This window comes from Callorhinchus milii, unplaced genomic scaffold (assembly GCF_018977255.1).
Source record: "Callorhinchus milii isolate IMCB2004 unplaced genomic scaffold, IMCB_Cmil_1.0 Scaffold3, whole genome shotgun sequence".
Lineage (NCBI taxonomy): Eukaryota > Metazoa > Chordata > Chondrichthyes > Chimaeriformes > Callorhinchidae > Callorhinchus > Callorhinchus milii.
This window is the reverse complement of record NW_024704744.1, coordinates 88,985,283-88,997,464: the sequence shown is the minus strand read 5'-3', so window position 1 is coordinate 88,997,464 and position 12,182 is coordinate 88,985,283. Positions and strand designations below refer to the sequence as shown.

Here is a 12,182-nt window from a genome sequence, read left to right as displayed (position 1 = left end):
TATTTTTTCAAATGAAATTAACACATAGAAAGAGCTTGGCTCAACTGAGGATCTCTACCTCACGACCAGGAAAGTGAAAGAGCTGTCGGTGATTGATGGACGGAGAGCGCAAAACTGTGTAATTCTGCTGTCAAAGTAAGTATGAAACTTCAAGGAGCCACCTCAGCCTTCAAGTAACCAACTATAACATGCCTTTCACCCAAATGAACATCTCAAAGTGCATAAGACCAGTGCTCAGTGAGGTCGATGTCAGAATGAAGTATCTCCGAATGAGTTAAAAATATCCTTGACCCTTTGTATCACTGAATCTAATTAATGTAATGGACCATCCATTTAGTCCCACTCCCCTACCATGGATTTCTGTTGGGGAGACATCAATCTGTCTGCTGTCTGGTGACAATGTCTCTGGTGAATAATCAACATGTAATATCCTTGCATTTGAAGTTGCACTTATAATATTGAAACATCTAAAAGCAATTTACAAATAATAATAATAATCCTTGCATTTGATATAGCGCCTTTTATGTCTGATCCTATCCACACCTCACATCCACCAAAGTGCACTTTCCCAGCAGCAAAAGGGAATCCTGAGTAAGGGAAAAGGTAACAGAGGCTCCAACTTGATGGAAATTGATAAAAGTGTGCAGTGGGCCAAATAGCCTGTTTTTGTCCCAGACTTTCTTATCTTCTAATATTCTACTATTAGGTTAAAACTATCCAATGAAGAGATCAAGCAAGCTATTTTGCAAATGGATGAACAAGAGGACTTGGCCAAAGACATGCTGGAACAAGTAAGGATATCTACATCTCCCTCCCTTCTTACTCCTTCCCTTCTTCTATCTTCTCCCCTTCCCTGTCCTCCCTCCCTTCATCCCTCTGTATTCCCTCTCTCTATTATGTCTTTCACTTGCTTTTCCCTCCCTCGGTTTTCTTCCTTCCTTAGCCGTCCCTCTTAGTAGATCAAATGGCCTCATTGGGTACTGTGGGAGTCGATGGAGGGCGCCTTAAGTCCGGGTGACTTCATCTGCCGCAAGTGTCTGGAAATCAGGGAGCTTCAGCTGAGAGTAGCTGAGCTGGAAGCCCAGGTGCAAACACTGCGCTCCATCAGGGACAGTATGCTGGAGGAGACCCTCACTCCCCTAGGACTCAGTGATAGCAGCCCATCACTGTATAGGAATCATGAGAGAGGGGTACTGGAGCCATTGGGAGGTCAGAGTTCAGGAACAGCACCACTCCCAGAGGAGCCCAACACACAGCCACAAGCTAAAAGTGATTGGGTGACAGTGCGATGGGGAAAGAAGAGGGATTGTGCAAGGCAGAGCACCCCCAACAGAGTACCGGTCTCAAATCAGTACTCAGCATTAGCAATTGAGAGCGTGGAAACCTCCCATGAGGACAGCAGTGAACATTCTGTCCAACAGGACAGGGGCATGAATCACACGGGCAACACTGTTCTGATAGGGGATTCAACAGTGTGAGGCACTGACAGGATCTTCTGTCATAAGAATTGTGAGGCTAGGATGGTTTGCTGCCTTCCTGGTGCGAGGGTAGTGGACTTTACCCAGTGTGTGGACAAGATTCTTCAGGGGGAAGGAGAATGTCCAGAAGTCATGGTCCATGTCATAGTCATGATATTGGGAAGAAGAGGACTGAGATACTCCAGGGCGAGTATCAAAAGTTGGGGAACAAACTCAAGGCCAGAATATCCAAGGTGGTGATCTCTGGGTTACTCCCGGTGCCTCAGGCAACGGGGCACCATAATGAAAGGATCAGGTGTATGAACGACTGGCTGGAAAAATGGTCCAGAAAAGAAGGTTTCCGTTTTGTGGACAATTGGGACCACTACTGGGGGAGGTGGGATCATTACCTTGCGGATGGGCGGCACTTAAGCAAAGCAGGGGTTAGCTTCCTGGTCAAGAGATTATCGAATGCTGGGGGGGCTAATTTAAACTAGTGGCGAGGGGGGATGGGTATCCCAGGATAAAGAATAGATTAGGGAATAGAAGAAAAAGACAAGTGGGAAATATAGAGCAGGTACTTGTGGACAATTTCCTCAAATGCATGTACCTAAATGCACGTAGCTTAGGGAATAAGGTTGATGAGCTGCAGGTTCAACTGGCCGTAGGGGGTTAAGATGTGGTAGCAATAACTGAGACATGGCTCAAGCCAGGACAGGAATGGGAGATAAATATTCCAGGGTATAATGTGTTCAGGAAGGATAGAGAAGGAAGAAAGGGTGGAGGGGCGGCAATATTAGTTAACGATACAATTGTAGCTGTAGAAAGGGATGAGACTCTAGAGGGCCCGACAACAGCCGGGCCGAGCGCCCAGAGTGAGCTACGTCCGGAGTGAGGTGAGGCCAGAGTGTGAGGGAATTTGGTGAGAGTGGGAATTGCTGCTGTGAGTGTCGTGAAAACTGCAATCGTGAGTACATAACCCAATTTGTTGTTGTTGTTATTCAAGTCTTGTAGTAGTTGTTGTAGTTGTTTTAAGTCTTGTGTTATTTAAAATTGCTGATACCATTGGTACATTGGTCTTGTGGGGTAACTTTACAGGGAGCAGCTGTAGCCAATTAAGCTTAGCCAATAACAAATAACTTATTGATTAAATTAACTTATTGATTAATCACTTGATTAGGCGTTAATTCCAAATCACTGCTGAGCAAATCAGAAAGTATAAATAGGAGATAGCTGCGCGAGCCGAGAGCGCGCTACGTCCGGAGTGATGCGAGGCCAGAGTGTGAGGGAATTTGGTGAGAGCGGCAATTAGGTGCAGAGGGGGAAGTGGGGGCAGGCTATATATCTTTGTATCTGTATAAAGTTTTTGAAGATGGTGTGGCAGGTAAACTGTGAGGTCTGTCACATGTGGGAGTCAATGGAGGGCGCCTTAAGTCCGGGCGACTTCGTCTGCCGCAAGTGTCTGGAAATCAGAGCGCTCCAGCTGAGAGTAGCTGAGCTGGAGTCTCAGGTGGAGACGCTGCGCAGCATTAGGGATGGAGAAAACTTCCTGGGCAGCTTTATCCTGGAGCCGGACACTCCCCTGAGGACCAAGGAAGAATGTAGCAGCGACGGACATGACTGAGTGACAGTCAGGCGGGCAGGCAAACGTTCCCGAAAGAGAGGGGCTGAAGAATCCCAGACTTTAGCCTTGTCTGACAGGTATGAAATATTGGCAACCTGTGTGGACAAGGAAATCTGCGAGGAAGACGGGCAAACTGACCCCAACACCCCTGTGCAGGAGGTTAAAAATGTAATTCTTATTGGGGATGAGACAGTCAGGAGGACTGATACAGTTTTCTGTAGCCGTAGCAGGGAGACAAGAAGACTCTGTTGTCTTCCTGGGGCCAGGGTGAAGGATGTCACCGCCGGACTGGAGATAAATTTGAGGCATGAGGGAGAGGATCCAATTGTAATGGTACATACAGGGACCAATGACATTGGTAGGACCAGTAGGGACGAGTTAAGGAGCGAGTTCCGGGAATTGGGAATTAAACTAAGGAATAGAACTTCCAAAGTGATGATATCGGGACTGTTACCTGAGCCAGGAACTAATTGGTAAAAGAAGATCATAGATCTGAATGCCTGGCTAAAAGAGTGGTGCGGAGAGCAGGAATTCCAATTCATGGGCCACTGGCACGAGTATTGGGGAAGATGGGAGCTTTTCCAAAGGAATGGGCTCCACCTAAATAGGGCTGGGACAAATGTCCTGGCTACGCGAATAAATAGGGAGGTAGAAAGGGCTTTAAACTACTAAGGGGGGGGGGGGGGGAGTGGAAAAACATAGTAAAGTATAGTCCATTAAAGTTAAACTTGAGATCAACAAAAGCAAGAGAGCAGATTAACAAGGGAGAAGAGCAAAGTGTGTCAAGCAGGGAAAGGAAGTGGGGTGATAGAGTGCTGGTGAATAGGGTTAATAGCCGGAAGAAGGAATTAAGAGCGCTATATCTGAATGCACGAAGCATTCGTAACAAGATAGATGAATTAGTTGCACAAATAGAGACAAACCGGTATGATCTAGTAGCCATCACCGAGACATGGTTACAGGGTGATCAGGGATGGGAACTGAATATTCCCGGCTACGTGGTATATAGGAAAGATAGGCGATGTGGTAAACGAGGAGGGGGAGTGGCCCTGCTAATAAAGGATGGGATAAAAACAGTAGAGAGGAAAGATTTTAAATCTGAAAAGCAAGATGTAGAGTCAGTATGGGTAGAGATACGTAACTTCAAGGGGCAGAAAACTATAGTGGGAGTAGTTTATAGACCCCCAAACAGTGGTCAAAGTATCGCTCAAGGTATAAATCAAGAGATTAGTGGAGCATGTAGCAAAGGAAAGACACTAATTGTGGGTGATTTTAACCTGCACATAGACTGGGACAACCAAATTGGGAAAGGTAACATAGAAGAGGAGTTTATAGAATGTATTAGAGATAATTTTCTAGATCAATATGCTGAGGAGCCGACCAGGGAACAAGCCATATTAGACCTTGTTTTGTGTAATGAAACAGGGCTGATCAGCAAACTGGAACTTAAGGCTCCTCTAGGGCAAAGCGATCATAATATGATGGAATTTAGCGTTAAGTTAGAGAGGGAAGTAGTTAAGTCTGAAGCAAAAGTCTTCAATTTAAATCGAGCCAACTTTGCTGGTATGAGAGAGGATTTAGCCAGAATAAACTGGGAGACTAAACTTAAAGATTTGACGGTAGACCAGCAATGGCAGACATTCAAGGAGATAGTGCAAAATTCCCAACGAGCACATATTCCTTTGAGGAATAAGAATGCCATGGGAAAGGTGGTGCAGCCATGGCTAACTAGAGCAGTTAGGGAAAGTATCAAATCAAAAGAAAAAGCCTATAAAACAGCGAAGATGAGTAGTAAACCCGAGGATTGGGAGAACTTTAGGGAACAACAGAGGAGGACCAAAAAATTGATCAAGAGGGAGAAAATAGATTACGAGGGCAAACTAGCAAAGAACATAAAAACAGACTCCAAGAGTTTTTACAAATATATAAAGAGGAAAAGGCTAGCGAGGGTGAATGTGGGTCCATTACAGGCAGAGACCGGAGGAATTATAATAGGGGACAAAGACATGGCAGAGTCATTAAACAAGTATTTTTCTACAGTCTTCACCGTAGAAGACACTGGAAACATACCAAAAATAGAGGACCAAGAAGACAATGTTAGCGAGCAACTTAGGGAGATTAACATTAGTAAAGAGATGGTTCTAGGTAAATTGTCGGGTCTTAAAACCGATAAATCCCCTGGACCGGATGGCCTGCATCCGAGAGTTTTAAAGGAGGTGGCTACTGAGATAGTGGATGGCATGTCTATAATCTTCCAAAAGTCTGTGGATACTGGAAAAGTTCCCATTGATTGGAAGATTGCAAACGTAACTCCACTATTTAAGAAGGGTGGGAGAGAAAATAGGGAAAACTATAGACCAGTTAGTTTGACGTCAGTTGTAGGGAAAATTCTTGAGTCCTTAATAAAAGACGTAGTTATGGGATACCTGGAAGACCATAAAAAGATTAGGCAGAGTCAACATGGCTTTACAAAAGGGAAGTCATGCTTGACTAACCTTTTAGAATTTTTTGAGGATGTATCCAGCAGGTTGGATAAGGGGGAACCAGTAGATGTGGTATATTTGGATTTTAGGAAGGCATTTGACAAGGTGCCACACAAAAGGCTGTTACTCAAGATCAAGGCCCACGGGATTAATGGGAAAATATTAACATGGATAGAAGAGTGGCTATCGGGTAGAAAGCAGAGAGTAGTGATAAACGGATCATTCTCGAATTGGCAGGATGTAACTAGTGGAGTGCCACAAGGATCAGTGCTTGGGCCTCAGCTATTTACCATTTACATCAATGATCTGGACGAGGACATTGAATGTAATGTGTCTAAATTCGCGGATGATACTAAACTAGGTAGCAGAGTGAGCTCTCAGGATGATGCAAAAAGATTGCAACAAGATATAGATAGGCAAGGGGAGTGGGCAAGTAGGTGGCAGATGGAATTCAATGTTAGCAAGTGTGAAATTATTCACCTAGGTAGCAAGAATAAAAGAACAGATTATTTTCTGGAAGGGGAGAAGTTAGATAGGGTTAGTATTCAAAGGGATTTGGGTGTCCTTGTACACCAGTCCCAAAAAGTTAGTTTGCAGGTGCAGCAAGCAACTAAGAAGGCGAACGGCATGTTAGCGTTCATTTCGAAAGGTTTAGAATATAAGAGTAGGGAAGTCTTGCTGCAACTGTATAGGGCTTTGGTGAGACCGCACCTAGAGTATTGTGTGCAGTTTTGGTCTCCTTATTTAAAAAAGGACATACTTGCCCTAGAGGGGGTGCAGCGTAGATTCACTCGGTTAGTTCCTGGGATGAGGGGACTGACCTATGAGGATAGGCTGAATAAACTAGGGCTGTATTCTCTAGAGTACAGAAGAATTAGGGGGATCTTATTGAAACATATAAGATTCTTAAAGGGCTGGATAAAGTAGACACAGAGGGACTGTTTCCCCTGGTAGGAGAATCTTACACCTGGGGTCACAGTCTTAAAATTAAGGGTTAGCCTCTTAGAACAGAGTTGAGGAAACATTTCTTCACTCAGAGGGTAGTGAACTTATGGAATTCACTACCTCAGAAGGCTGTAGATGCTCAGTCCTTGAACATTTTCAAGGCTGAGACTGATAGATTCTTGAAAACTAGAGGGATTAGGGGATATGGGGATAGGGCAGGTAATCAGAGTTAGGTGAGAAGATCAGCCATGATCTTATTGAATGGCGGAGCAGGCACGAAGGGCCGAATGGCCTACTCCTGCTCCTAATTCTTATGTTAACAGAATCAATCTGGTTAGAGGTCAGCAATAGGAAAGGAGTGGTTACACTGATAGGGGTTTACTATAGACCACCAGATAGCGGGAAGGAGATAGAAGAGCAGATCTGCAACCAGATCACGGACAGATGTAGGGCGAACAGAGTTGTCATAATGGGGGATTTCAATTATCCCAATATAGATTGGTAAAATAGCAGCGTTAAGGGCAAGGCAGGAAAAAGGTTCATCAACTGTACAGGAAAATTTTCTTGAGCAGTATGTCTCCAGTCCTATAAGGAAGGAAGCATTGCTCGATCTTGTCTGGGAATGAAGCAGGTCAGGTTGAACAAGTTTCGGTAGGGGAGCATCTAGGTAACAGTGACCATAATATTATTAGATTTAGATTACTCATGAACAAAGGACAAAGTACAGTCAAGGGTGAAAATGCTTGACTGGAAAAGAGCTTTTGATGGGCTAAAGAGGAACCTAGAGTTGGTGGACTGGCAAGTAAGAATGGCAGGTAAAACGACTCATGAGCAATGGGAAATCTTCAAAGATATGATAGCTCAGGGTCTAAACAGATATATTCCCACAAAAGGGAAATGTGCGAGAACCAAGCCTGCTTGGATGACCAGGGATATTCTGTCTAGGAAGAAAAAGAAGAAGATGGCGTACGACAATTGGCGGATACAAGACACTGAGGATAGCAAAGCGCATTATAGAGAATGCAGGAGTGATCTTTAAAGAGCGATAAGACAGGCAAAAAGATCGCATGAGAAGAGGTTAGCAGGTAACATAAAGGGGAATCTTAAAATATTTTATAAGCACATAAAGGAAAAAGGTTAGTTAAAGGTAGGGTGGGGCCAATCAAAGACAATGACGGCAATCTTGTTGTGGAGGCAGAGGGCTTGGCTGATGTACTAAACGAGTACTTTGCATCTGTCTTCACAACAGAAACGGATGCCCCAAATGCCACAGTATTGGATGACAGCGTAGAGGACATAGATCAGATTACTATAGACAGAGAGAAAGTTCTGAAAAGATTGACTGGGCTCAAAATTGATAAGTCACCAGCACCAGATGGGTTTCACCCAAGGTTGCTGTGGGAGATACGGGTTCAAATAGCGGAGGCTTTGGCCATTATATTTCAATCGTCATTGAACACAGGAGTGGTGCCAAGAGATTGGACAGTGGCTAATGTTACCCCACTCTACAAAAAGGGGCAGAAAGACAAGCCCAGAAATCACAGGCCAGTCAGCCTAACTTCGGTAATAGGAAAGCTACTGGAGACTGTAATCCGGGACAAAATAAATCTCTACTTAGAGGAACACGAGGTAATTAGAGACAGCCAACATGGATTTGTTAAAGGGAAATCTTGCCTAACAAATCTAACAGAATTTTTTGAAGAGGTGACTGCGAGGGTTGATGAGGGAAATGCAGTGGACATTATTTACATGGATTTTAAAAACAGTACCGCATAAGAGGTTAATAAAAATACTGGAGGCCCACGGTATTAAGGGGACAGTGGCAGTTTGGATTAGGAACTGGCTGAGTGACAGATAGCAGAGGGTGGTGGTTAATGGGTGTTTCTCGCAATGGAAGGAGGTGTGCAGCGGTGTCCCCCAGGGATCGGTATTGGGACCACTGCTCTTTCTAATATATATTAATGATCTGGACTTGGGCATAGAGAGCACTATTTCCAAGTTTGCAGATGATACCAAGTTAGGTAGGGTAGTAAATAGTGAAGAAGATTGTGATGGACTGCAGGCAGACATACACAGAATGGTGGAATGGGCTGACGTGGCAGATGGATTTCAATGTAGATAAGTGCGAGGTGATACACTTAGGTAGGAAAAATGATAGGAGGCAATATAGGCTTGGTAGCTCAATCGTGAGGAGGGTGAACGTACAGAGAGATTTGGGCGTTCAAGTAAGCGATTTATTGAAGGTGGCAGAGCAGGTAGATAGGGCAGTAAAAAGGGCATTTGGTGTACTGAGCTTCATTAGTAGGGGCATAGAATATAAGAGTAGGGAGGTTATGCTTAATCTGTACAAAACACTGGTTAGGCCTCAGCTGGAGTACTGCGTCCAGTTCTGGGCACCTTACCTCAGGAAGGATATTAAGGCACTGGAAAGGGTGCAGAAGAGATTCACGAGAATGATACCAGGAATGGGGAAGCTTAGCTATGAGGATAGGCTGGAAAAGTTGGGACTTTTCCCATTAGAGCAGAGAAGGTTACGCGGGGACCTGATAGAGATCTTCAAGATCATGAAAGGTTTCGACAGGCTAGATAGGGAAAAGCTGTTTCCGCTGGTAGGTGTGTCTGTGACTCGTGGTCACAGTCTTAAGATATCTACCAAAAGAACCAGAGGGGAGGTTAGAAGAATTTTTTCACTTAGTGAGTTGTTAGAATTTGGAATGATCTGCCTGAAAGGGCAGTGAAGTCCAATTCGATATCAGCTTTTAAGAGAGAACTGGATAGGTATCTGGAGAAGACAGGTTTGCAGGGTTATGGGGAGAAAGCTGGTGATTGGGGTTAGTGAAAGTGACTTGCTCTGTCAAACAGCCGACACAGACTCGATGGGCCGAATGGCCTCCTTCTGTGCCGTAACATTCTATGATTCTATGTAAGCCTTCTTTGATTTGTTTTGTTGTTCATTTTGTTGAATTCTATTAAATACAGCAGATAGAAGATCACAGAAGAGGAAGTCCATGCAGTGTAACCACTGATTGTTTGTGGTGATGGTGGTGGAGGAGGAGTGTGTTTAGTATGCAGTGTAATTCTGGGGTTTCTTTGTCTCTCCAGCTGCTCAAATTTATCCCTGAGAAGAGCGACACAGACCTTCTGGGAGAGCATAAGCACGAGATTGACCGCATGGCGAGGGCTGATCGCTTCCTCTTTGAAATGAGCAGGTTTGAAATGAAATGATGTAGCATCCTCTCCTGATTGTCGGGGTGTTTCTGTCAGGATTACCAAGGAGACCATTCCTCGGAAACAACAAATACTTCTTTTTATGTTGTATCTTTGTCTACTGTTTCTAGGTTTCTAGTCTTGTTTATCCCCTGTTTTAGGTGCCCTGCCCCCAGGTGGAGTAAAGCAGCCAGTCACCTGGCTCTCATCTGGCCTATTTTTTTTCCTGCACATCAGTTTTTTCCTCTCCTGAATGTACTGACACATGCTAGAGTACAGATCCACGGTACCTCACTTCAAGTGTCCGCTCTTCACACATGAGCCTTAACAGTAAGTGCTGGTAGGCTATTCATCCATCAACACTCAACCCAATCCTGCTTTTACCCCATGCCAAAGAACATGTGATTCTACCAAAGGGCCATTGGATAGCAGTCACTATTGGGATCCCTGGTTAATGCCGCATCTCCTTCCCTCCTTTGCCTCGGGCATTTAGCTGAGATTAGTTTTGTGTGTGTGTGGGGGGGGGGGGGGTTGGGTTGGGCAGAGGAAGGGGCTGGCAAAATAGAATCTGAAACTCATCAGGGCCTATGTGGTTCAGTTCCATCATGACAAGTGCGTTTCCAACAGCGGCACTGAGGAAAGCCATCTGTTTTGCTGTTGTATTTGTCATGACAGTCGATCTCACTGTTTGTTAGCCTCAGGGATTGGCCCATGCCAGCCTTCATAATGAAGCACATTAATGAGTGAGAGCTGATCCTGAGAGTGGAGACCATTTGCTATCGATCTGGAGTCTCAAATCTTCTCCAAATTATACACCAACAATTTATTTTTGTATTTTTATAGAGTCTTGTCATGTTGAAACATCTCAAAGTGGACTCCATATCTCCCCAATGTGGAGTCCTGTAGCTCAGTGGTTAGAGCACTCGCTTTGCAAGCGAGAGACCTGGGTTTGATTCCCGGCAGGGCAAAACCTTGGGCAAGTTTCCTTACTCCACACACCTGATAATAATCCCTCAAGAAAAAAAATAATAAATTGGTCATTTCAATCCACGACTGTTTGTGGGACACTGCTGTGAGCAACTGGCTGCTGCGTTTTGCCCACAAATATACAGTCAATTCACTTTACAGTATAGTCTGTGAAGCTCTTTGATACATCTAGAAGATGTGAAAAGCACTATATCAAATGCAAGGAATAAAGTGCTTTAGGTGTAAGGAGCCAATTGTACACAGCAATGTCTCACAAATAGCCTTGAGGTAATTGATCAATCAATCTGAAGGATTGTTAGCCAGCACACTAGGAGAAAAACTCCTGTCTTATCCAATAGTCTGATGAATTGTTCTGATTCAACTGAAGCAGATAAAGGATCTCAACTGAACACATCTTCCGAATGAATAACAGCTCCGACAATGCAGTGCTTCCCCAATGCTGTACCTGGAGTGGCAGCCTAGACCTTGAACTTAAGGCCGTAATGTGTAACTTTAATCCGTAATCTTCTGATTTGGAGGCAAGAATGCTATTGACTGAGCCATCCTGACGCTGGTTTGCTCTTGGTGTGGAACTAATCTGTTTACATGAAACATGTTGTACTTGCCCACAGAATTGATCACTATCAGCAGCGACTCCAGGCCCTGTACTTTAAGAAGAAATTTGCTGAACGACTAGCAGAGGCAAAGCCAAAGATCGAAGGTAAGTCTGCTGAGGAGGCCAGGCTGACTAAATATTTACACTCTCACATAATTTCTGGAATAACATTTCTCTGCCCCACCAGCGTGGGCCTCACCAGCTGTGAAGCTTCATATGCCATTTGTTTTTTCAGAGGGAGCTGGTTGCTAGGTGAGCTTTTTTAACAAGTAGTAAATCAGATGATAAATTGGTGTGTCTTGAGGTTTTGCTAGTTATAGGGAACGGTATCAGTTTTCCCCCCCTATCCCTCCCTCCCTGTCCTTCCGTGTGGGAGGGGAAGCACTTTGGCCTTCGGTTGGCACTGTGCCCAATGGCCCAACATTATCCAGTAGCTTAACAACATGTGGAAGCCCCAAGTCCCTGAAACCCACGTGTGTGCCGAAGCCTTTGATGAGTTGCAGATCGAGTTTACATTCTCAAATGGAAATGTGTCTCTTGGGTCTTTTCCCTCAGCCATTCTCCTGGCTTCCAAAGAACTGTGCCGCAGCAAGAGGCTGAAGCAGCTGCTGGAGGTGGTGCTGGCATTTGGTAACTACATGAATAAAGGGCAGAGGGGCAATGCTTTTGGCTTCAAGATTTCCAGCCTGAATAAAATTGGAGACACAAAGTCAAGTATCGACAGGTATGTCTTTGTGGGTTTCTCTTTTGGATTAGAAAGCAAGTATGTTTAGGGCAGAAAAAGATCACTAGGCTCCATCAACTCTTCCTTTCATTTTTCATTCAACTTGCCCACCCCCCCCCCGTCCACCCCACACATTCCAGGTTTTAACACAACCTTTAGA

General features: G+C 44.6%; 1 protein-coding gene across 1 annotated transcript in view; it reads left to right on the top strand.

The window, feature by feature from the left end:
- daam2 (dishevelled associated activator of morphogenesis 2) overlaps positions 1–12,182 on the top strand; it is a 183,351-nt gene that overhangs the window by 151,859 nt on the left and 19,310 nt on the right. Inside the window, exons 17-21 of the mRNA XM_042333487.1 lie at positions 29–135; positions 707–791; positions 9,612–9,718; positions 11,315–11,403; positions 11,854–12,022. Of these exons, the coding sequence (XP_042189421.1) occupies positions 29–135; positions 707–791; positions 9,612–9,718; positions 11,315–11,403; positions 11,854–12,022 (557 nt within the window). The remainder of the gene's footprint in view (positions 1–28; positions 136–706; positions 792–9,611; positions 9,719–11,314; positions 11,404–11,853; positions 12,023–12,182) is intronic.